Raw genomic sequence first — 26,882 nt, 5'->3', positions numbered from 1 at the left:
AATAAAATTAAAACCCTCCCAACAGTGATGATGGCCAGTAGGGTCATTTTATTAAAGTCAGAAAAGCCCATAATTGACATATGGACATTTTAGTTACATGAAAAATGGAACTGAACTTAGGGGGAAAGGGAGTGCTACCTCTTGGATACAATATTAATCACTAGAAATGTGACATTCAACTATCCTAGACTCTTCCACACCTCACCATGCGGTATCTTCAATTATGTAAAGTACATTTCATGTCTTGTGCTAAACACTCTTGGGCTATTTTAAGCAACTACTGGCTCAGAAATGGCGGTCGTCCAATGATGAAGTGGTGATCATATTATAGTCATAAACTATACTTAAATAGCAAGGGTATTGTGGAGCTTGATTAATTAATGTTCAAGAAATTAACTGAACTTCACTGATGAAAGGTACTTAGTGCAAAGTATAATTGTCATTATGTTCAGTGCCAAAAAAAAAAAAATCTACTTCCTTTGAAGTTAACTTACTATGATGAAAAGGTTTCTCCAGGGAATGTTCAGTCCGACGGGAAGGCAGGCTGGTCGATGGCCTGATTCGCCATTCTCATTCTCAGATCGCAAGCAGGATGGTTCCATTGCTTAGTTTAATTTCCTAGAAATATTCAAAAGAATAGAAAGAAAATACATTTGGAACATTGGTATCCCTGGTAAATTTGAATATAAATTTCCTTACCAGTTGGTGATTGCAAGTGCTTCAAAATTGGGATTCTTATCAATAGTGTGGTTCCTTTAAGAAGCCTTCCTTGAATTGGGGTTTCTGAAACAGGTGTCTGTAGAATGAGCATAACACGTCTCTGAAACGGTCGCCCTGATCAAAGCGTGCTAGAAGAAGCCTGGGTTGTTGGGTTACTCAGTCACCAGTTTTGTAATTCTAGGAGGAGCTGGGGTGCTGAACTTCATTTGTGAGATGCAGACCAACAGTTGCTCCCAGGATTTTACTCTGAAAATGAGCTTCACATAAAATGTCTATTTGACCAACTAGTAATTTAATTATTTCTATTTTGTTATGTTAATGGACATGCAGGTGTATCCTTATATATACAACACACACATGTATCCATACGCATGAATATACATGCGAATGGACATATTTCCAAAGATGCTGTATTATATATTATCAGTTAATAATATTTCACTTGAAAAAACTTAATAAGAATTGAATTTTGTCAGCAATGATGATAATAATTATATATATATTTGTCTTTTGAATGTCAGTTAATAAACATTTATTAAGAACCTACTCTGTACCAAGAACTTTGCTAAGTGCTAATGATACAAAAAGAGGCAGAACAAAAGCAGCGCTTGGACCAGCCACTTTGGGGGAGTCTGAGCTAGACTCAAGCTAGTTCCTTGATGTGCTTGGTAGTTGATGTGCTTGCTCATTGATTATTGATCCTGAAATTAGACTCTTATTGATGGAAATATACTTAGTTGTAATAGAAGAAGGATAAACTCTGATTATTCTCGGAGTTAATTCAGCTGAGCAAAGCTCCCTTGTCCTTGCTGGTCATTCACCAGCCAAGCCTCAAAGAGCACCCAGCACTCTTTGTGGCTGCTTTGTAATCAAGCATCCGGGAAGTCATATCAGCACCAAAACCTTTGTTTCCCAGAACTCGCCAAGTCTCAAGAATGGTTTCAATGACATTTAAGGAAAAAAAAATTCTGGCTCAGGGAGGGAAGGAGAGACTAAGATTGAGCTCACAGCTTCACCTCCCCTCAAATAATTCTCAGTGATTTTCCTCCCTTGTCTCTCCTTCCTCCCTTTCTCTCTCTTTCTCTTCTCCCCACTCTCTTCCTGTCTTTGTTCTTCATTCCCATTACCACATCTCTGAACCCACAGATCCTACACTGGCTTGCTATTTTCTATACACACCCAACATCACTCCATCCAGCAGTTTTCAAAAAAGTGCAAATTGGTTATGCAGCTTTGGGTACTTATCCTAAATGCTTTGACTGATTGACTTATTAAGTGTCAATAACCAGGCCTTCTTCTTACCTAGTGAATAACTGAGATATGTTCTGCCATTATAAATCTCTCAGGACACAGTATCTTGTCGCTGATTTTATGTACGAAAGGATAATATTCTGAACTGACCCCAACATTATTCCAGATAATTTTGAGAGTGAAGGACCTATCGTTGTGGACATAAAGAAAAATCTTATAAACATTTTCAAGCAAATTTGGGGATCTAAGAGCCAAAGGCAAGAAAGAGGGCATTCCAGGCCTGCGACAAAGCAATGAGATTGCTAATTGGGTTAGAACATAGAATCCATGGAAATGAGTAAAAAGACCCGGTTGAGGTAGGGGCAGAAAAGATTACGTTGGATTCTAGATCAAACATTGTCTGGATAATATCCTTGTCATCTTGTCTTTAAAGCAGCCGTGAAGAGGGAGCTATAAATAGGGACACACGTTGACTCCCAGCAAACATACCATTGTAAAATTCTGGGTTGTGTTTCCATGAAGTTTTTCCATTGACTTTTAATTAGCTCTTGAGTAGACTTGAAGAACATTTCAAAGAGAGTTTGCTTTGCAGCCAAGATTTCCCAAGCACTCATAACTTTCAAAATTATCAAATACCAACATGCATCTCCAGCCCTCTTACTTTATCAAAAAGGACACTCCACACAGCGACGGAGCCTTCGGAATTCTTTATCACATCGTAAACCAGCTGTGTCCCAAAGCAAACGCCTCGGCTTGGGCCATAAGCAGCCAATGTTGCCATTAAGATGCAATGTTCTTCAGATGCCAGTTTGAGCAAGAGATGCAATAAGTGTCAGAGGTAAAATACACAGAACATTATCAAATGGTTCCTGAGCCAAGTGGGAAACATGACGTTTATCAATCATTTGAATGCAAATGTTCAATTTGCAAAGGACCTGCCTGCATATCATGCTAAGAGATAAAGTTTGGAGTGTCCTGGCATGCAACTTTCTGAGCGTTCTTGGTTTGGGGATTCTTTTGTTGAGGATATCGAACATTTGTACATTTAGAGGGAGCTTGCCGATCACTTGCTGGTGGGGTAGAAATTGCCGGAGTTTGACCCTGTGAAGTACCTGAAATTATTCCCATTTTGGTTTTCCTCTATTTCAGGTGTGTCCAGCTCTTTAGGACCCCATTTGGGGTTTTCTTGGCAGAGGTACTGAAGTGGTTGATCAGTGCCTTCTTCAGCTCATTTTACAGATGAGGAGATTGGGACAAACAGGATGAAGTGACTTGCCCAAGGTCAAACAGTAAATGAGGCCAAATTTGACAGGAAGATGAGCCTTCCTCCCTCCAGGCCACTACTCTATCCACTGCTTCACCTAGTTTACCATATCCATTTTATAAATGAGGAAACTGAGGCTGGGAAGTAGCTGACTCATCTCACTTATCACCTTTAATCTCTCACAATTCTCCCTCCTTCCATCCACTCAGATGAAGATCTCACTTCATATTTCACTGAAATATTGAGGTTCTCCAAGAGCTCCCCCTTCCCCTTTGCTCCTCATCTTCTATATCTCAATTACCTTAGACCAGCTCTTCCTCCTTCCTCCCATCTCACATGAAAAAGTAGTCCTTATCCTTTTCAAGACAAACCATTCTAATGCACAAGTGATCCCATTTCATTCCATCTTCTCCAGCAGATTGTCCTTCTATCATCCCCACTCTCTGACTTATCTTCAATTTCTCCTTGTTTATTGTCTCCTTCCCAACTACCCACAAACATGTCCATATTTCTCCCATCCTTAAAAACTCCTTATTTCACCTATCCATTTATCCCTCCCAACTATCAATCTGTGACTAAAGGCAGGTCATCTACAATAGGTACTTCACTCTCTGTTGTCTGGCTTCTGTCCTCATTTCCAACAAGAAATCTCTCTTCAAAGTTACTGATTTCTTAATTATCAAATCTAATGGCCTTTTCTCAAGCCTCATTCTTCTTGACCTCTCTGCTGCTTTTGTCATCATCAATAATCCTTTTCTCTGTGTGTTTTCAGGATCCTGCTCAATATTGATTCTCCTCCTGATGCTCTGACAACTCAATTCAGCCTCTTTTGTTAGATTTTTGTCCAGGTCATGCCCTGTAGACAGGGACGTCCCCCAGGGACCTGTCCTGAGTCTTCTTCTCCTGGGCCATCTCATGTGGTGATCTCATCCACTCCTCCACTTGGATTCCACTCGAATTCAAATGCCATTGCAAAGCCAATGATTTTTACATTGGCTTATCCATCGTTATCCTTTTTCCTAAGCTCCAGATTTCCATCTCTAAACCTCAAACTGGATGAACTGCCCCATGGACACTTTACAATCAACATTTCCAAACTGAACTCATTACCTCCCCTGATAAAAAGTTTCACCTTTTTCCTAACTTCAAAACTCTTACTGTTAAGAGTAATTCCCCATCCATAACTCTCATCCTCAGTTCCTCATCTTTCTTTCAGTTTAGTCATTTTTAACTTTTTAATGCTCTTAGACTCCTACTCCAAACCTTTCTCTATTCAGCTAGAAAATGGATCTTTCTCATATATGACCTCCTTAGTCATAAATTCCTCAGCTCCTTGTCCCCTCCAGGATCAAATATAAAATCTTGTTTGTTATTCAAAGCCCTAATTCTTCCTACCTCGGTGATCTTCTTACCATTCTGGCCATTTCCATTGGCTGTCCCTCATGCCTGGAAATTTCTCCTCTTTCTCTTTGACTTTTGGTTTCCCTGACGTTCTTCAAATCCCAGCTAAAGGAAGATCTTTCTATAAGAGCCTTTCCTGATCCTTATGAATTCTAATTCCTTTCTTTGTTGACTATTTCCAACTTTTCCTGTTGACAACATAGTTGGCCACATTTGCTTACTGTCTCTCCAAGTAGATTGGGATTCCCAGAGGTCAAAGACCATCTTTCACTTTTCCTTGTATACTTAGGACTTAGCAAAGTGTCTGGAACATGATAGGAGCTTAATAAATGCTTTCTGATTGAAGGTTGATTAACTCACATGATTAACGTCAAAATCAAACGAGACAACTTGCAAACATGCATAGAGTTTTGCCGACCTAAAAACACTTCATGAATATAAACTATGAATCAAATGAGATAACTTGCAAATATGCACACAGAGTTTTGCCTGCCTAAAAACACTTCATAAATATAAACTATCAGGAAGACTCATCTTCCTGAATTCAAATCTGGATTCAGACACTTACTAGCTAGCTCATACTGGGCAAGTCACTTCACTCTGTGTGCCTCAGTTTGTTCATTTATAAAATGAGGAGGAAAAGGAAATAGAAAACCACTCCAGTATCTTTTCCCCTCAATCTTCTATTCTGTAGGCTAATAACTGCCAGTCCAGCAAGTAGTGACAAGCTCTTAAACCTACTCACTAACCTCAGCCTACACAGCCCAATGTTCTGGTTTATTAATATCTTTATATTGCATTGGTGAGATCATAGTTTCATGTGAGCATTTGAGTATTCCAAGTAAGTGGTGTTACAGATAACATTGTGCAGATTGTACTGAGACCTGGAATACTGAAGGGCCCCTAAAGAGATTCCATGAACTCTCCAGAAAACTAGCTCTCACTATCCACAAAGGAAAAAGGAAGATGGGAACTTGGATAAACAACCATGGATTAACTATCCAACTTCTCTTCTTCCTTTTTGTTTGCAAACAAAAAGTTGTGTACCCATCTGCCCTCCACTTCAGTCTTGACTTTCAACCTTTTCAAATTAAATAATTTATTGTCTGCATAAGAGCTGATCTTGAAGCCATTTTCATCCCCATAGAAGGTATCTGACGTCATGCTAAAAAGCATGCTAAAAAAACGAGCAAGTGGCCCTGCTTCTCTTCATGGTGGCTGGGAGAGCATCTTCCAGCATCCAGGACACATGAACCATCAGGAACCCGAGGCACACACGGAGGAGCTAGCTTTTACCCTTATCTTCCTTCCACAAGCCCTGTGACTTACGGGGCAGAGCTTGTCAGAACAACAAATGTATTCAGACCTCCGGCCTGCTCCTGACATTTCTCAGGCACCCAACACCACTGACTGCTCCCCGGTCCTCTGGGAAGCCGGTCCAGTCCTTAGGCAGGTGAAGGAGCAGCCAATTCAGGGCTCTGGCAATGACTATGAGAGAGCCCCCGCCCTGTGACTTCACAGAACAACCCATTTTCTTTCCTTTATGGACAGTGATGACATCCTTAAAGTCCTGGAGGATAATCCTTTCTTGGCATATAACCCAGAAAATTTCAGGCAGCTTTTGTGGGACCAGCGGACCCCCCGCCTCGTCAATCTTGGCTGGAACGGAGTCGGCACAATGTGCTTTGCCGCATGTGAAGAGCCTCAAAATCTCTTCTTGGGTTGGAAGTTCAAGCCCAGAACGTGAAGTTTATAGTTAAGGACTTCAGTTGATGACAATGTTGAGAGCGCTGCGAAAGCATCCGGCCCATCTCTCCGGGACGTGTCCTTATCTGTAATCAGTCTGAGCCCATCAGCAGTGAGTGCTTCCGAGGTACCTCCAGAGTCTCTGCCATCAGCCCTACAGCGCGATGTCTTGAAGACTAACTGGGGAAAACCAGAGGCTACGGTCCTTGAAAGTTGGAAAAGATTGATTTGTTCAAGCTTGATGCTCACAAGCACGGGGCAACTCCAGAAGAAAATTTTGATTAACAACTTAATTTCAGCTGTATTTTTTGGGCAGAGTAGAAAACCCTTCTGGGAAACAGTCAGCCCATGACCCAGTGTCGGGAGAAGGTGAAGGATTTAACTGGTGTCTCTCGGACACCTCCCCTCCCCTCAGCCCTGTATGTTTGGTACCGTTGGCATTGGAAACGTCCCTGCCCTTCAAAAGGTCATCATTTGTCATGTGAATCTGTGTACAAGTACACAATCCCTCCCTGGACGATCAGTGTCGTAGAACATGAGGAAAGAGAAATCAGGGTGAATTATGGCAACTGCTGAAGGTTAGATGGTAGAGATAAGACTAGGGTGGGAGAGTAGGACTTCAATAAATAGGTAAGAACAAGGAGGAATGTATAGCAGGTTTGGGGTTTAGAACAAAAGCCAAGTGGAACCAAAGTATATTATGTTGGATCTAAAGTCAGGAGGACCTGAGTTCAAATCCTCCATCGGACACTTGTTTAACATGATAGATCCCATTAAATATTTTACTAGATCCCAGGAAAAAAACTATATGTACAGCATCAGCCTGATCTGAAAATTGAGCAATATTTGAGATGGCCCCAAGTCTTCTGTATAGGCCATATGACCACTTCAGCTTCTTGGGAAATGGCTTCCTTTCCTGCCCCTTTCATTTACAATTTGTGTAATCTTGGGAGAATCACCAATCCATTTTCTCTCAGGGACTCCTTTGTAAAGGGATGGTTTGAAATGACAGGGTCCCTGAGGAAAAAACTGGACAGGATTCTGCAGGGAGTCAAGCCCAACCCCTTTTGCCATGGGACAAACATGGTGCTGGAGTCGGAGGACATTGGGGAGGGGGAATGGGCTCGGATGCTGGCCCTGGGAGACCGGACAAGTCACCCCCCCCCCCAGGCCAGTTTCCTGATCCACTCGGGGAGATGAGATTAGGGGGTTTCTCAAGCAGCTTCCTCCTTCAAGCTGCTTCCCTCATTTGACAAATGAGCTGATCCGACAAAGATCACCCAGGCAGTGAGTGAATGTTGGAGCTGGGGCTGGACACACCAGAATCCTTCTTCCTCCGGAAACTTAAAACAAACAAACAAGCTCTAAGTTGTGACCCTGTGCATCATTCTCATTCTAATTAATAAAAATAATAATAGCCAGGCACTGAGGTAAGTGCTTAAAATTCTTATTTGATCCTCACGACAACTCTGGGAGAGGGCTTCTGTTATCATCCCCATTTCACAGATGCAGTGACTTGCTCAGGGTCACGAAACTAGTAAGCAGATGAAGCCAGAAGAACCTAGGTCTTTTTCATGCTATCCACTCACCACCAAGATTAAAGGGCTGTATTCAATGATTTACAGATATCATATTTTAATTATCTCACTTATCTTTTTATGTGTCTACTTCCAACAGGAAATGTTCATCCTTTAAAAAAACAACATCTAAACCCTCTGAGAAGTGAAGTCTGAGATATTGTTGCAATGGTCTTTTTATTATATTTTTTGGCTTTTAATTTTTTTTAATAAAACTTCTCATTTTCCAAATGTATGCAAAGATAGTTTACAACACTCACCCCTGCCAAAAAATCGTATGTTCCACATTTTTCTCCCTCTCTCCCCCTCCCTTGGACAACAAGTGATCTATGTTAAATGTGTGCAGTTCTTCTATACATATTGCCACAATGATTGCACTGCACAAGAAAAATCAGCTCAAAAAGGAAAAAAATGAGAAAAAATGCAAACAAAAGGTGAAAATGCTAAGTTGTGATCCCCACTCGAGCCATGCGGGCGGCTCTCTCCCTCCCGAGCCTCCAATAGTCTTTTTTAAGTAGATTTTATTTCTAGGCTTTATGACAGGTCCAGAGTCTCCTTGACTGAGGAAGGCATTTGATACAAACGTGCTGACGTGCCTTTTGGCTGAGACCCCAGCACTGCGGCCTTCCCACGTGGGAACGCGCCCCAGCAAAGTACAAGATGGTCCTGACCGTGGCCCAGGGCAGGTCTTGGGAGCCCAGCTAAGCTACGCGCCACCCACCCCCCTTTCTCCTCCCCCCCCCCCAGCTTTCTGGATCCTGCCCAAAGCATTCTTCCTCTCGCCCATCCACAAGCCAGTCCGGGAGGGTAATAGTGGAAAACCTCAGAGCCGCCAAGAGCCTGTTGGAGGGAGCCCGGCCTGCGGTCAGGAAGATGCTGCATCCGCGGCAGCTTTTCTGATGAGCTCCTCTGGGTGCTGGCTGTCTGCACCGGCCAAGGCTGCCTGGCGCGGGGCTCCCAGCTGCTCATGGCGAATGGGAAAGACATCTGGCGGGCACAGAATTCAGGATTTCTGCACATCTAGATTCGAGGACTTTCCCTCTTATCTGTAGCCAATACCTAACAAGCCTGTTTCTCTCTCTCTCTCTCTGTCTGTCTGTCTCTCTCACTGTGTGCCTCTGTCTCTGTCTCTGTCTCTCTCTTACTCTCTCTCTCTCTCTCTCTCTCTCTCTCTGTCTATCTCTGTGTCTCTGTGTCTCTTGCTCTGTCTCTGTGTCTGTCTCTGTCTGTCTCTGTCTCTGTCTCTCTATCTCTCTGTCTCTCTCTTTCTCTCTCTGTGTCTCTCTATCTCTGTGTCTGTTTCTCTGTCTCTGTGTCTGTCTGTCTCTCTCTCTCTGTGTGTCTGTCTCTGTCTCTCTTTCTCTGTCTCTCTGTCTCTCTGTGTGTCTCTCTGTCTCTCTCTGTGTCTCTTTATCTCTGTGTCTGTTTCTCTGTCTCTCTGTCTCTCTCTCTCTCTCTCTCTCTCTCTCTCTCTCTCTCTCTCTCTTCCTTATTACTGTGCAGATTTGTAGAAACTGAGTGTTCCTCCCAATAATCAGAATACTGACTTTCTTGGTCTGACTTTTAAAGCCTGAGAGGAGATGTTTATACCGGCATTCTTTGTAATTCTTGCCTAAATGTTTTACAATCATAGATTGCAAGCTGGAAGGGGACTTCGTAATCATTTAGTTCATTTTATAATTAAGGAAACTGAGTCCTAGAGAGGATCATCAACCAGTAAAAATGCATTATGTGTCACCAGGTACTAGGCAGTGAGCTGAGGGTTCCAAAATAGAGCAATGAGTTGGTCCCTTACTCAATGTCCCCACGCTTTCGGGGATAGAGTGACACATCCAATAGCCAAAACTCGAGAGAGTCAGCTCTCAACTATAGCACTTCAAGCCACACCAGCCCCTCTGAACTTCATTCTCCTTACCTGAAGAATGAAGCTTCTTGAGTTGGGGGTTTCCGAAGGCCCTTGGAGCGTCCAAGGTCAAACACTGCAATCCTCATCTTCTCTGAATGCCTTCTTCCTAAACTGCTCATGGCCTTCGGTGCTCCCCAGATTAACTCCGAGCAGGCTGCCAGCTGCTTGCACCACGTTTTGATTAGGAAGATGATATTGATGATTAGGATAATGCTTGTTTCTTCCTGACGGGAAATGCTGAGGGCTAGAGATGACATTCCCACCTCTGGGCAGAGAAGGCTATATGCAACATCTTTGACTTGCTTGGTTGAACTCTCTCAGCCCTGCTGGGTAGCTTAATAGTGGGGCTCTAGAGAAAGCATCAGTCCATTATTTCCTCCTTGAATTTTACCAATTCATTTCAAGTGAGTTCACTAAGCATTCAATAACTTCTCTGGATCGGCTTCTCAGCTCGTCTGCCTCCAGGGACTAGAACAACACACTGGCTGCCCTCAAGGAATATACACTCTCTCTCTTTTTTTTCTTGGAGATGCAAATGTACAAGGAAATATCAAATAAGCAAAAAATAAATGATTCTGGGGGAAGTCAGGAAATGGGGAGATAAGGAAAGGTCTTAGGACTTGGCTGAGCTTTGACTAGAAATTCTAAGAGGCAGATGTGAAAAGTGATTATGTTTCAGGTAGGCACAAGGAAGAGAGGGAGAATGCTGTTTATAAGGTGCAGCAAAGTAGGTCAGTTTAGGTGAAATATCCAGTATGTGAAGGGGAGTAATGAGCTAGTTAAGACAGATGAGCCAGATTGTTAGGTATTTAATCCTGAAGGCATCGAGAACCTCTGAAGAGTCTTGAACATGAAAGTGACATTGTTCTACACATTCTTTAAGATTATCAATTTAGTAGCCATAAGGAGATGAAGTGGAGTGGAGAGATACTTGAGACAGAAAGATCCACTGTGAAGCTACAGAAATAGTCTAGCCAAAAAAGTGATAGAGGCTGATTTACCATGATATCTATGTGAGTACATCACAAGCCAAAACTAAAGATGGCCCTGCCCTGGGCCATTCTCCTGGAAGGAAAGGAAAGGTCCATAGATAAGTCAACACAAAATGCATCCTCCCTAACCCTAACCTTAAATGGCTCAAGGATATCAGACACAAAAAGATCCATAAAGGTGGAGGCAGGGTGTGTCCAAAACTAGCTCTATTCCCTGATATAAATACATTCTAAACAAATGTTACTGTTTAGGACAGGGCATTCCATGGGAATCCCAGCATCAGAACTATTTAGCTCAGCAGTTCTCCCACCTAGAATTTCTCATGGGATTCCATCCTTTTAAAATTGAATAAATAAATAAAAAAAGTCTACAACTGTCTGTCAAAATAGAAATTATGCCAGGCTTGTTGATTCTTAGGCACTCGCTTGTAGAACTCATGATCAATACCAAGAATGGAAGACTGGATTTATTCATTCACCATTACTATTCCCATTACATTCGTGGTCCTAAATGAATAGTAAATGCGGAGGAACGTGCTTCCTCACATGGCCCTCAATAAACAGGTTTAACCACAAGACAAATCTCATAATTCGCCTCTACGGTCCCAGCGGCTGTGGGACAAATCCAGTCGCTTTAGCAGTAAGCCTTCAAATATACCTCTGCTGACAGTCTTGAGTTTGTTTTGGGGAAAAGTCAAGGTTCTACAATCCTTTGCATTTATGGGAGTTTTTCGTTGCCATGGTTGCTGAGTTCACTGAAATTAAACTCTCCATGTATAGAAGTTCATGATGCAGGCTGTCGGTAAGTTCCTCTCCTCTTCCCCAGAAGTGTGTACAAAGGATTATTATAAGCGAGAAGCATCATGGGCGTAATAGAGAGCTGTCCTTAGAGTTGGAAAGCCCTGAATTAAAGACCCGCCTCTGGATACATACTGACTGCGTGATTATGGGCAGGTCCTAGAGCCTCTCTCACCTAGCTAACTTGAACACTATAAATTGAAAAATACTTGCATGCTTATATACCACTGAAATAATGGGATAGTGGGTCTGAGGTGAATCACAAAGCAATTTTAGAGAACTAGACAGATGAGAGACAGACACAGACACACAGCCATCGATAGACAGACAGATGGACAGATAGACATTGATTGTCAAGGACATAGACATAGGTAGACAGATGAATAGATAGACATAGAGAGATGATAGAAGTGAGAAATAAATAAAAAGGCAGATAATATAGAGAGAGGTAGATAGAAAATGTGGAAAAGATGAGAGATAAATAGTAGATGATAGATAAATATACATAGACACAATTGACACAGAGATAGGCAAATGAATGGATAGACAGATGGATGGATAGATAGATGGATGGATGGATAGATGAGTAGACAAATCAACTTATGAAGTCTTAGTGCAGTTCAAAACTATTAAAAGTTAAACAGGTATAAACAAACATACACACACACACACAGACACACACACACACTCATATTATTAGTCCCTATTGACTAATATCAATGCCCACTATTCTTTAATGGAGATTGTGCTCTATTCTTCCTCCTTTGGGGGGCATTTCACTCATTTGGGACTTAATTAAATGGCTGTATATGCTCCAAAAATGTGCACGTTGCTAAAGATACAAACATAAAAGAGCATCCAAGGAGCTCAATTCCTTTTTGAACTTGATTCTACTTGAAGGAATCCTGGGTAAAAGTACAGGTGGGAGGATTGGGATTTTGCCCATAAAGGGTTGTGCCTCAGATCCTGATCTGACAAAGACAGCATTAGAGTGAAGAATGTTCTGAGTTCAATTCACTTCTCTGTGATTGTTTTCTTCCTGTGAGGAGAGAGAGGTTGTGAACTAGGTGATGTCTAATATCTAAACTTTATTGAAATCTCGGGTCCTTTGATCCAGGGGGAACAAACGGAGCTTGGTTTACAGTGATGAGAAGGCAGACCAACACTCTTGTTCCCTGGGATGACCACTCACCAAAGAAAATAATAGAGTAATAAGGAGGACCAGGTGAAGAAACAAAAAGTCTGAAAAAGCCCAAGGTCCAGTCTTGGCTTGGCTACTTTATTATTGTGTGCTTAATGAGGCACTTTACTTTGGGGATTTTAGTTTTCTTGTTGGTAAAAATAGCAAAAGTTCAACACCTCCGAAGTCCCTTCTGGCTCTGAATGTAGGCTCCTTTGAATTTGCATCGATAATAAAATTGACATCTGTTAGAGTCAGCCATTGGTTTCATTGGTCTCTCCTCTAAGAGGAGTGCATCCTCCTTTAGAAAGCCCTGGACTTGCATATGGCCTTCCAGGAGTCATGGCTCAGGAATAACAGTGATGATTGAACAACCACGAATAGTGAAAGGGAGAAAGTGTGTCAGATGTGAGGAGAGAGACACAAATGGGGGGAAAGAGATAAAATGGAGAGAAGAGAAATTGTCAGAAAAAAAGAAATATAAGATAGAAAATGAAAAGAAAATGGAAAGAGGTGAAATAGGGGAGAGAGAGATTAATGGCAAGTGGAAGAAAAAGAAAAGTTGGGAAAATAAAAGAGAAATGGTCAGAGAAAGAAAGAGAGAAAGATTTTATGGGGAAGGACAGAAATGAGATGTGAAGAAAAGGAGATGAGTAGAGAAATTAAAAAATGTGTATTGTGTGAGAGAGAAAGAGTTAAAAAACAGGGAGATAGAGACAGAAGGAGATACAGGAGAGAGATAGAGAAGCCAGAGATAGAGACAGAGAAATAAGGGACACACAGACAGACAGATAAGAAACACACAGAGAGAAATTTGGAACAAGACCACCAGTAAGGAACTAAACTGTTGCCAGGAAGTTTCTTGGGGAAAGGCTCAGGATCGAGGGCCAACAGAAATGAATTGTATTTGACTCAAGGAATATCAGTCAGCACCTCATTCTGGACTTGGAACAAACTGAAAGATCTTTCAGAATATGGCCCTTTGTGTGCTGAAAAAAACTGAACCTCTGAAAGGGGCAGGAAAGCAACGACCAGTTCCTTTGACCTTAGTTAAAACTCCCTGGGGTTTTTGTGGGCAAAGTTGGAGCACTGGCATTCTCTGTTCTGAGGTCACCTCTTCTGTTCCCCTGGGAATGATTAGACAGATCAGTCCAGTAAAGCAAAAGGCAGGATTTTTAGTGTTCTGAGGTGGGGGGAGGGTATCAGAGGAGAAGGAAATTAATGATACTCCACAAAACAAGGGGGTTTATAAACATCTGGGCTTTGCAGTATGATGAGATTTAAGATGAAACCTTATTCCTTCCATTTCCTGACTCCTTGGGAAGGCATACCCATACCTATATGGTTTTAATTAACACCTTCTACCTGTGTCAGAAAGCACTGTTTAATTAAAAGCTCTTCCAGTGTGAATTTAGTTAGTAAATATATACATCTGAGGATATGAACTCTTCATCCAATAAATACACAAATTATTATTAGGGATAAGAGGAGGACTAAACCCATGATTTGTTGATATAGGGACTTTTTAAGTGAAGACACTTATCTATAATAGACTGGCAAGTTCTCTATAATGTATGGTCTTAGAGAATCCCTTGCATAGCTTACAAGCCAGTGTATGTTAGAGGTCAGATTGAACCAGATCTTTCTGCTCTAGAGGCTGTCTACCCAATTATATCATTGTGTTTCTGAAATAAGTTGTTGTTATTATTACAATTACTATTAATTTAACTTAACTTTTCCAAAGTACTTAACATGAATTCTCTCAGTTGAAAATTTCAAGAAATTGAGAGGTCAACCATCAAGAAGATGATGGAGATCAGGGTTCCAGCTCTTTTTCACTCTTTTGGCAACTTGATGCTTAGGACCCTTTCTCGATATCTGCCTGTCCTACAGTTGTAATCAAGAGAAAAACAGAATTTTAAACAAAAGGTAGTGAAGATTAGAATTTAAGATTTATTTTTCCCTTTCAAGGTCAAAATCTCCTAAACATATAGTGGAAAGAGTGAGAGAACTAAGATAGAGGGAGTGGGTTCAACACTTCACTCAGCTGTTGATTCCCTATGTGACCAGGGGACATTGATCTCATTTCTCTGTGACTCAGTTTCCTCATCTATAGATGGATATGTTTGGATTTGGTAGCCTTTAAAGAGCCTCCCAGCTCTAAGCCCAGTACTTATGGGCACCTCTGCTTTACCTAAGAGAACATGTCCAAAGTCATCATGGTAGCCATTTCTGTCAGATATGCTGATTAGCCTTTGAAAATGGAGAGCTTCAAATTAGCCATTAGAAAAAGTCCAAACAGGAAAATTCTCTCGTAGTCAAGCTTATCTGATTCAAAGGACTATTCATTTTGGATGGTTTGAGATCATGAATCACTGGTACATTTTAGGTAAATTTCAAATGTAGGCAATTAGAATGAAAAGACATGATGTGTGCATAATGGTTTCATTAATTTAATTCATTCTTAGGTTAGGAGAGAACATCTTATTTCATTTTTATCCACTTTTGGTTCAAGAAAATTTGAGAAAATATTCCCCCCACTCACTGAAGGTTATTTACTAATCTCTTCAAATTGAACAGTAATTGTATTATATAAGAATAGACTGAAGGTCAGAATATACATTTCTTCTCCAGACTGAAGTGAATCCCAAAGTCATAGAATCTCAGAGTGAGAAGGCACCTCAGTCATTCTCTACGGTACAGACTAGCCTAGACACTAGAATGGTAATATTTGCTACATCATTCCAGATAGAGAATTGTCTAATCTTTCCCGGAAAACCTATAGAAATCCATCCATTCCACTTTTGTACAATTCTGATTGTTAGGGAATTTTGACTTTTTTTTTTTTTTGCATCTCCCACCTATTACTCTTCCTTCTGCCTAGAAGAGCCAAATGGAGCAAGAACATTACCTTCCCAGTCCTTGGCAAGGAGGGTGACTACCTTGTTTCCTCGCCCTCCCCAGGGAGGATATTTGTGATCATTTAAACCATATTTCCATATTAGCCATAACTGGGAAAGAAGAAATGAATCAAAAGAAAAATAATAATAATAATAATAAAATAAGTGGGAAAAGTATGCTTTGATTTTCATTTGGAATCCACCAATTCTTTTTCTTACCACAGCTTATTTAGCCGTTCTCCACTCAATTTCCAATATTTTGCTACCACGAAAAGGGCTGCTATGAATATTTTTGCACATATGAGTTCTTTTCCCTTTTTATGATCTCTTTGGGATACAGACCTAGTAATGTTATTGTTGGATTAAATGGTAAGCACAGTTTGGTTGTTCTTTAGGCACAATTCCAAATTACTCACCAAAATATGTGGATCAGTCACAACTCCACCAATAGTACGTGAGTGTCCCAATTTTCTTAACATTTCGTCTTCACAGTAAGAAGGTGAGCAGAAGGAGGAGCTGTGCTGGAGCTTGGAGTCAGTCATCCCTTAATGATCAGTTATGGCAGCAGTTCCTGGTCACCTGAAGATGCCAAGGGCAATTCCTTTGTTTCCCAGACCCCTCCTTCAGCTCTGCATAGATCATTTCCCTCATTACCCTTATCCCTCATTTCATTCCATGTCTCCTAATACCACATCTTGTGACTTGTTCTCTTACTCCTCTCTGAGAACCCCTGAGATGAGCTAGATTCACAGGATCACCAAACCCAGAATTAGAAGAGGCTTGAAAGGTTCTCTAGTCCCACCAGCATCAGAAAAAGAACCTTCTCTCTGTGGACCTGACCAGGCTTTGCTTGAATCTCACTGGGGGAGAATCCACTGGAATGGGGGAGGGAAGGTCACCCACTCGTTCTCAGGGCTATTCCTCCTGATATAGTGATTTCCCTGAAATCCAGCTTCATTCTGCCCCTTCCCAGCTTCTGAAACCCTTTTTTCCTGGGTCTCTCTTTGAAGATCGAACCCAACCCTGGAAGCCACCGTACTCTAAATGAGTGCATCACATCATCCCACCCAGATAGGTCTTCTCCAAGCCCAGTCCCTCGGCTGCCCCTCGGGCAGCGCATCTGGTACCCTTCGCCACGTTAGCTACTTCCAATGGACGTTCTGCAGGTTGCCGATGTCTTTCCAAAAAGTGATGATACCTGACCCTTAACAAAGTTCTCCAGATGTGTCCTGACCAGGGCAGGAGGGAGTGAGGATCTCTGTCCTCTGCCCATCCCTCTCCTATTCCAGCCACGGTGGAAGTCATTCTTGTCATTGTCCCGTGGCACTGCTTGGCTTCTGGGTGCCTGCAGTCCACCAAAGCCTCACTTTTCATCCGGAAAAAACATTGATTAGCTAAGCGCACCCAGTTTGAACATTGCAAGTTGAGGTTTTGAACCTTAGATCCCAATGGATTGTCTTCTTTTAGATGCAACCTAACTTTTCACCAATAAAAATGCGCTCACTGAGCTTAGAGGTGGGACCATGAACAAGAAGCAGTCAACAGGTCAGTGTCATTGGGGATAAAAGTCACTGGTTGGACTCCCACACTCAGCCCAGCCTCCGAGGTTCTGAAACACGGGCTCTCCCGTTCCATATTGCGCCACTCTCCCGCCATTTTCTCCTTGCTAGCCTCCAGGCTAGCATGTCACTTGGACAATTTATTGACATGTATTAAGTGCCTCCTACATACTTGTGAGGCCGCAGGTATACCAAGACAAAACCACCATAATCCCAAAATTTACATTCCTCTCAATGTAAAAATGTCTAATTTTGGTTCATTGCAGGCTTCTACCCTTCCTGACCTTCCTTTTTTTTTTCTGAAACTCATGAGAATATGATGTAGTAGTGAGGAAAGAGCAGCTTGGCAGTCACAGGACCTGAATTGCAATCCCCTCTCCAGTATTTATTGCATGAATTACTATGAGCAAATAATGTCATCTCTCTACCTCAGTTTTTTCATCTGTGTGATGGGAGTAGGGCAAAATTGATGATGTTTTTGAGCTCCTCCCAACTCTTCATCTATGATCCTATAAAGCACTAACTTCTCGTCTAGACTTTTTTACTCAATAAAATTCACTCTTCCCACAAGGCATGGGGTCATGAGTACAGCCTGAGGACTTTTCAGCCAGTCTGCTGGTGAGAAAATGAGCAAGGAAGGCTTATTGGTTATTTTTATGTAGTTTATGGCCCTCTGCCTGAATGGTCCTCTGCAGCATGAACCAGGAAAAAAAAATCAATAATCACACAGAGACTCTGAGCAATTTAAATCCCGAGAAGCTCCTCAGTCTCGCTCCTTGCCTCTGTGTACCAGGCCATAGGGAACAGCAGCCTTTTCCTCACTGCATTAGACTTTCTCCCTTCACTAGATTCCTTGATTCCTTATTTTGACAGAGCTTTCTTTACCTCCTAAGTTCCCTCATTCCTCTACCTTTTTCCTCCTCTGTCAAGATAACTCACAATCTTGGATCACATCCAGAATCCTCTTTCAGCTTTCCTGAGGTCTTGAGCACTAATTGGAAAAGATTTTGAAATGTCTCCTCCTGACTCATCAATTCTGACTATATTCAACTTGATCTTCTCTGTTGCTTGTCAATAATTATATCCATTTTTCATTGATTTATTTCACCATGAAAATTTCCAACGACCATCTAGTATAACCGACCCCAAACTCTCAAAGACAATCTCCCCTACAACATGTTCAAGAAATGGTGCGTCCTGAATCTACTTGAGGACTCCCAATGAAGAGCAATCCATGACCTCTTAAGCCAATCCATTCCACGTTGGGATTGCTCTAATTGTCAGGAAGTCTTTCCACACACTACAACTCAATTCCATCATCCATAGCTTCTACCTATTCCTCCTAGTTTTGCTTTCTTAGGCTCAAGCAGAAGAATTCTAATATTTCATTCATACAACAGTGCTATAAGTGCTTGGGTATAGAAAACATATTTAATAAAGCATTCCAGATTTTCCTGAAGGATTGAAGTCAAGACCATTGGTCAATGAAGGCAGGAAGAGTGACTGACTATGGCAGCAGGACGAGGGAGTCGATATTATTGGGAATTCCACTTTGGAGACAGAGACAGAGGTAGAGTGAGTTAAATGGAGTAAGAGAACAAGACTGAAGCAGGGGATATTGGGAAGGGTTTCTAGAGCTTGGGGCATTTCAGTTGCCTGAATATGACAGAGGTCACCATTCTAAGAAGGCAGAATGGAATAGCTGGGAAGCCCAAATGAAGTGTGTCTGAGACATGTGATAACCAGCTTTCCAACTGGGAAAATAGGTACTAGACTCAAATTTAAATGGAGGCTACCAGCCATTCTAAGAGTCCCTGTGGTACATATTCACTTGGAATCATCATTATTATTAATATTTCTATGTTTTATTGTACTTTGTTTATCTAGCTAGCCACATATTTCTATTTCTATTTTAATGTAGATTGGACACATTTGGGAGGATTGTCAGCCATGCGCAGCTCCAGAGTGCACGTTTGACACCTTTGATAGATGAACAAAGGAAATTGAAAAACAGCAGGACAGACAGGCTCATTGGTGACCTTGGATATTAGATTTCACTTGAGTAATGGTATCAGAAGCCAAATTGCAAAGAGTTAAAGGAGCTGTAGAGAAACCAAGTGTTCTCAAGTGGAGATTTTTTTTCCTAGAAGTTTTCCTGAAAATGTAGGAAAGATCTAGGGCAATATCTTGAGGGAAGAATCAGGTCTGAGCCACAATAATCTAATATAGGATGAGCCCAAAGACCCAAGCACTTAGAACAAAAATTCATTATTTGACAAAAACTGCTGGGAAAACTGGAAAAACAGTGTGGCAGGAACTAAGTATAGATGAATATCTCACACCATATGCCAAGATAAAGTCAAAGTGGGTATATGATTTACACATAAAGGGTGACATCATAAGCAAACTAAGAAAATATGGGATTGTTTGTCGCATTTATAGATAAAGGAGGAATTTAGAACCAAAGAAGATAGAGATTACAAAATGTAAACTAGATCATTTGGATTATATGAAATTAAAAAGGTTTTACACACTGTAGAAGGATGGAACTTTGGAGAAGTGTACTTGAAACAAAGATACTTACAACAAGGTGTTAACTCAGTGGAGTAGATGAGATAATGGTTCTCTAGTTCCCATATACTCAGCATGCTGTAAGGATGTAATTGTAATAGGGTATTTAAGGGCTGAGAAAACTGGGGACAGAGTCAGTGTGTCAGAGTGAACAGACTGTGAAGGACACAATAAAGACTTTAGATTCTATTCCTGACTATCCTCATGGTGATTATCCTACTGAGACCAAGGCCCATCCAGAAGAGCTCCAGAAAGCTAGCCTGGATATTACAACACACATACACACAAACACACACACACACACACACACACACACATATACACATACACACACACACACCAAGGCAACCAAAATTATAACAAATATTGGGAAAAAATTTTGCCAGGAGTCTCCGTTAAAGACCTCATTTCTCAAACTGAGTCAAATTTATAAAATAAAAGTCATTCCAATTGATAAATGGCCAAAGCATATAGTTTTCAGACAAAGAATCAAAGCTCTCTATAGTTATATTAAAAAAATGATCAATTTACTCTTGATCAGAGAAATGAAAATTAAAATAACTCTAGAAAACCACCTTCCACCCACCAATTGGCTAATATAGTAGAAAAGGAAACTGACAGATATTGAAGGAGATGTGGGAAAATGGGATACTAATATACTGTCGGTGAAGTTGTGAACTGATTCAACCATTCTGGAGAGCAATTTGGAACTTTGGAGGGCAAAGGGCTATAAAACTATGCCTACTCTTTGTAATATCATTATTACGTCTATATCCCAAATACATCCATAAAAAGGGAAAAGGAGATATTTGTAAAAATATATATATGGAAGCTCTTTTTTAGGGGTCCCTAAGAATTGGATGCCAAAGAGATGCCCATTGGTTGGGGAATGGCTCAATAAGGTTGGGTATATAATGTAATGGAAAATCATTGTGGTATAAGAAATGACAAGCAAAGAAATTTCAGAAAAACTTGGAAAGACTTTCATGAATTGATGCATAATGAAGAGAACAGAATCAGGAGAACTTTGTACAGAATAATAAGAATATTGTTTGATGAATAATTGTGAATGATTTACTTATTCTCAGCAATATAATGATCCAAGACAATCCCAAAGGATTCATGAGGAAATATACTATCTACTTCCAGAGAAAGAACTGATATTTCTTGAACACTACATGAAGCATTCTATTCTTTGATTTCTTTATTTCTTTTTTTCTTTTATTTGAGTCTTCTTGTACAAAAATGACTAACATGGAAATGTTTTGCATAATTGAATATGTATAACTTATAGCTGGTTGTTTACTATCTTATGAAAGGAAAGGAGGGATAGAATTTGAAACTCAAAATTTTAAATGAATTTTTTTTAATTTTTAAAGAATATGGTCCAGGAAGTTTTGTATTTACTTTTGGACCTGTTTGAAGGCAGCAAAGTAGGATAAAGAAAAACTGAGCATTTGAGAGGGCAACAGGTAATTGATGCTACATTCTGTTGGAGAAGATGTAGGGCAGTGGGATCAAATACATATGTGATAGGATTGAAATTGAACAGGAGAAAGACCATATCTTTGTTTGAGACTAAGGGGAAAAAGGAGAAAGGAGAAGATTCTGTGAAAGTGGGGAGAGTGGCAAGAAAAGGAGAACGGGGAAAGAATTCTTCTAGTTCCATTTTTCTTTGTTCTAATAATACTTGATACAATAAATTAACATAACATTGCAAATAAAAGCAACTCTGAGGCTCTATCTCATAGCCATGATTTTGACAAACATAGGAAAATAACAAAGACTGGAGAGGCTCTGGGAAAATAAGTACCTTTGTTTTACTGGACTGCACATATTTGTTTCATTTTTGTTCAGGCTTGTTTCGTTGCTTATAGTTAAATTGGAAGGGAGGATTGTGGGGATGAGGTGAGATAATAAATGCTTGTATAAAAAAGAAACAAATAAATAAATGTTTTTTTTTAAGGAAAACAAATAATAGTTGACAACCCTGGGAATAAAGAGATATTCCTTAATCATCTTTCCATCCAAAAGGGGAACCTCTTCTTTTCTATGGTAGCTTTCATTGATCACTACTCCCTGGCTATTCTTCTTCTAAGAATTATAAAGTCACTAAATATGAGACATTCCCACTTTTCCAAATACAAATATTTTTCCAACCATTTCCCTGATCTAGTCTGTTTGCTTATTTGTCGAATGAGGGGAAGAGTAGAGAGACTCAATGACCTCTAAGGTACCTTCCAAGACTCTCTTCTGTCCATTATGATCTAAGTTTTATGAATAGCTTTTGTCTTTAAAATCCCTATAATTTCCTAATACACCCTCTTTCCCCTCCCTCTATTTTAATAAAGCTAATTTAGTGGGAAGAAAATGAATGGATGGATGGATTAAAAAAAGATAGTTATTATCAGTTACTGTGTGCCAAGTGTTAATGACACAGATAGAAAAAGTGAGGCAGCCCCTGCTTTCATTCTAATTGTGGGAGACACAAAAAAGAAAGTTCAGTTAGAGAACCTGTGCAGATGGAAAGACCTGAGTGTTCTAAGGTTTTCCTTGGGGAGGCTACATCCCTAAGTCAGATGACAGCTCTGGGGGACCACAGGACATGCATGAAAGGTAGATCATAAGGTCAGCATGGCCTTAGGAAGCAGTAGTAAGACCTGAGATAATTTCATCTCATCCTAGGAATAAAAAAATGGAGGTGACTTCCATCTCATCCATGCTGTGTGAATTGTCAAATACCCTAGAGAGGTTCTAGGTGAAAAAGATGAAATGCAAGAAGATGGGGTCCCTCCCATCTGGCTTCCCAGGTAATGTACTGAGGCAGATCTCCATGCACTAAGGGAGATGCCAAAAAAAAAAAAAAGGATATCAAAGCAATTTCAGTGTTTTTTTAATCAAAGATGTTTGTTTAATACAAAGATTTTCTTCTAGTTGACAGAATCTCCCTTTTTCTAAGCTTCACTGATTTCATGCAAAAGCGTTGTAATGTGTTGTTGATAAAAGAAATTCCTGGTAAAGAAACTCACTCTCTCAATATATTTATAATTATTCTACCACTTAAATGTCCTGAAATTTCCCAGAGCACTGAGGTGTGGGGACTGGCCCAGTCTGTGTTAGGAAGGAAACAAACCTTTGTCTTCTTAAGGTCAGGGCCAACTGTCCTTCCACTGGGCCACACTAACTCTGAAAAGAATAGCATCCACATTGTCCCGGTTCTCTTGGGAGGTCCCTCCTACCTCGCTCTGGTAAGAATTCTCTCCCCTTCATAAAGTTAAGTCCTTCCATGTTCCTGAGGCTTTCAGCAGATGCCTTGATATGCAGGATATGAACGGGTCAGAACTCACCGTGTACAAGGCCCTTTAAGCTCTCAAAGAGCTCTGTGTATGTCAGCCCATGTGAAGCAGATTTTATCATTAGCCTTTTGGATGCTTGGGGAAGTTCACCTGAGAAAGGTGAAGATATTCAGCCAATAGGTCAGTGATAACGTGGGTCTGATGTGGGAGGGAAATTCAGGTCTTTCAGACTCCAGGCCCAGTGTTCTAACCATTGGATCACTTAACTCATTTACATTACTTGAGGCTCTCCACTCTTCCCAATAAATCTTAGCAATTAGGGAATTCCCCCCTTAAGTCATTTACTTTCTTAGATATTTCAAACCCTAAATTAGATTGTTTCTGTTTCTTATGTAGCCTGTTCCACTGATGTAATTTTCAGCTTTTTAACCCATACTAAATTGTTTTAGTGTTTACTGCTTCATAATATAGTTTGACATCTGAAAGAGCTAGTGCCCTTTCATTCCTACTTATGTTCATCAGCTCAATTCTGTTCACTTTAATTCAATTATACAAACATTTATTTAGTCCCAACTATGGGACTGTGCTAAGCACCAAGGATGGAAAGAAAAAGGCCGTCATTGGCTTGAAGTGGCTTATAACAAAAACCCACATTGTCCACAGACAATTAAATACACAATATAGAGAAAAGCATTTCAGGGGATGGGGGAAGGGAAAGAAGATACAAGTTGTTGGGGGATCGGAACAAGCTTCTGGTGGGGTGAGACTCCTGAGCTGAAACAGAGGGAAGGAGGGATGAAGGGTGGTAGCCCTTTGACCCTTCCCCCCACCTCTGATGACTCCTCTCACCATCTCTCTATCTATTATTGTAACAGGAGGCATCCAGACATGCTGGAGTTTAGTTCCTCTGACTAAAATCATAGTAGAATAAAAAAAATAGAAATTAAAATCCAAAAAAATCAAGAAGATTGTGAAAAGAAAGTCAATGAACAGGAAAAGAAGATCCAGAATCTTAAGGAAGAAAATGACTCCTTGAAAACTAGAATTGGGCAAGGGGAAGCCAAGGATATTATCAAAGAATGAGAAATAATAAAACAAAATGACAAAATAGAAGACACTATGAAACAGCTCATTAAAAAAACTGATCTGGAGAAGAGATCAAAAAGAAAAAAACAAAAATAATTGGGCTACCTGAAAGCCATGATCAAAAATTCCTACAATTATACAAGAAATAATTAAAGAAATTGTCCCAAAGTGTTAGAACAAGAGTGGAAAGTAGAAAAAGGGAAAAAAAATTCACTGATCACCATCTGAAAGAAATCCTACAAGGAAAACTTATAGGAACATCATCGCCAAATCCAAAACGCCCAGATCAAGGAGAAAATATTATAAACAATAAGGAAAAACAATTCAAACATGGCAGAGCCACAGTTAGAATCACAGGAGATCTAGCTCTGGTTATCCCAAGGCCACAGGTTTGGGAACAGTATATATTGAAGAGCAAAAGAACTGGAATTGTAGCCAAAAACATCATACCCAGCAAATTTAAGCATAATCCTAAACAGAAACACACACACACAACAGCAACAACATTCAGTGAATTGCCAAAGTTTCACAATTTTCTTATAAAAAGACCTGAATTTAATACAAATTTTAACATATAAGATCCAAGAGAAATACAAGATAAATATTAAAGACTAATTATAAGGAACTTAATAAGAACAAACTTAAACATGGAGATGTAAAGATATAGCTAAGACTGTCATTAGTAATTGGGTAGCTTCTATTTTAGAGGAAGATAAAGAAAAGTTTCACACTTTCAGAAGGACTAGATTATAAGATCAGTGAAGTCCCTTTCAGCTCTGTGAGGAGAGAATTTTCAAAAAAATAAAATTCTCTGAATGTGGAGATTTATCTCCTCTGGGGCTTGTGGAGAGTCTATCCTCTCTGGGGTTTGATACTTGCTCTGAAGCCAGGAGACCGGCTTCATGCCCCACTTCTGATTCTTACCCATTATCATCTGTGTATCATCTTCATAGAAAAGGTGATGGGGGGGAGGAGGGGTTTATATGGAGAGTGAGACCTGGTCATGAGGGACCAGTACCTTCTGAGCATGAAAACCCGTATTATTCTGTTGTTTAGCCTTTCCTGAGAGAGGCAAGGACTTTCCCTAACTGTGATCCAGTCTAAGCTAGATTTGTTTCCAAGGTAAGATCCCAGGTGGGGGATCAGCTCAACATGATTGAGAGCAAATGCCTCAGAAGTAGAGATGCAAGGATGTCGCTGGAATTCTGGCACGATGAGGACAGTCGAGAGGGTAGGACTCTTCCTGTCAGGATGGTCTTTCAACAGAAGGGAAAATTACGTTTGATGTTAACAATACCCCTGTCAATATCTACCACTCATTCATCAAGCATTTATTAAGCATTGACTGTGTCCCAGGCATTTTTCCAAGGGAGTAACTTCTACTTGCAATTACTTGATTGTAGGTTATCCTTAGAGATTTCTGGGAAGAGCTCACACTGATGAAGCTTTGGTTTATAGATTTGTAAATTGCTTTACATTCACTATCTCATTTGAATCTCACAGCAACTCTTGGGAGGGCCGCTCGAGAAGCACTATTTCTCCCAGTTTACAAGTAGAAAGCTCATTTCAGAAAGGTTAAGTGATTCATTTACGAAAGCTCATGCAGCAAGATGGTGGCAGTGGCAAATCTGAATGCAGGTCTAAGACCAGAACTGCATCATATCGATTTCTTTGACTGCTTGAATCAGGAAGAGGTGGCTTACTAGTTATTCTATTAAAATATAAGATTTTGAGGTCAGGGATAATTTGCTTATTTGCCTTTGTGTGTACAGAGTCTAACTCGAGATCTAGCACAAAGTAGATGCTTCGATAGACACTTGTCGTTTGATTGAACATGGAAATAATCCTTTCTTCATCCTCTTAGGTTCTGGTGCTTCATCCCTCTCAAAAAAATTCTCATATTGATTTTGAAAACATTTTGCCTCTACTTATGTGTGTGTGTAACCTTTCCCCAGTAGAATAGAAGCTCCTCAAAGGCAGACACTATTTTATTCAGGTTATTGTTTCCCAGCACATAATGGGCACATAATAAATGCTGGTGAGGGATTAATCATTGGGCATTTTCCCCGATCTAGCCCACTGTACTACTAAGAATGATTGTTCATTTCCTCTTTCAATCCCATACATGTCATGGAATCAGAGCCCCCATTCCTCTTCTGCTGTCTCACTATTGGCCCTATTGCTGTCCCTTAATGTTTGTGAAATGAAGGCATGGATAAATAAATGAATGAGGGGGAAAGATACACATTTATGTAGTCCCTGTGATGTGCCAGGCATCGGTCCAAGCCCTTTACAGATATCTAATTTTATCCTCACAATAACCTTGGGAGGTAGGAGCTGTCACTTTCCCTTTCTTACAGATGAGGAAACTGAGGCATATAGCTTGCCTGTAAGTGAATGCAGGGAGGGGCTGAATTTGAACAGAGCCAAAGCAACTGAACAGCCAACAATCACAGCATCAGTGTATGGCGCTGAAAGGCTTACGCCCTGCTTTCCTCACAGTAACCCAACAAGGGCAAGGGGAAGAAAAATCACTTGATTAAAAGGCTGTCCTTTCTTCCAGCCACAACATTCTCCTCTATGAAGATGGCCATGCTGTCGTAGCTGACTTTGGAGGTAAGGCTTTCCTACCCAG

At 40.6% G+C, this 26,882-nt stretch overlaps 1 protein-coding gene and 1 long non-coding RNA gene across 2 annotated transcripts in view; one reads left to right on the top strand and one right to left on the bottom strand.

Annotated features, from left to right (window-relative positions):
• The window catches only part of LOC127563150 (uncharacterized), a 49,657-nt gene extending 43,586 nt beyond the window's left edge, over positions 1-6,071 (bottom strand). Inside the window, exons 1-2 of the long non-coding RNA XR_007953903.1 lie at positions 5,966-6,071; positions 495-618 (exon numbers count right to left, since the gene is read on the bottom strand). This is a non-coding gene — a long non-coding RNA (uncharacterized LOC127563150). The remainder of the gene's footprint in view (positions 1-494; positions 619-5,965) is intronic.
• TNNI3K (TNNI3 interacting kinase) overlaps positions 1-26,882 on the top strand; it is a 186,761-nt gene that overhangs the window by 68,524 nt on the left and 91,355 nt on the right. The window contains exon 8 of the mRNA XM_051999424.1: positions 26,811-26,863. Coding sequence (XP_051855384.1) covers positions 26,811-26,863 — 53 coding nt within the window. The remainder of the gene's footprint in view (positions 1-26,810; positions 26,864-26,882) is intronic.

This window comes from Antechinus flavipes, chromosome 4, assembly GCF_016432865.1.
Source record: "Antechinus flavipes isolate AdamAnt ecotype Samford, QLD, Australia chromosome 4, AdamAnt_v2, whole genome shotgun sequence".
Taxonomy (NCBI): Eukaryota; Metazoa; Chordata; class Mammalia; order Dasyuromorphia; family Dasyuridae; genus Antechinus; species Antechinus flavipes.
Note: the sequence above shows the minus strand (reverse complement) of the source record. Positions and strands in the feature narration are given on the sequence as shown.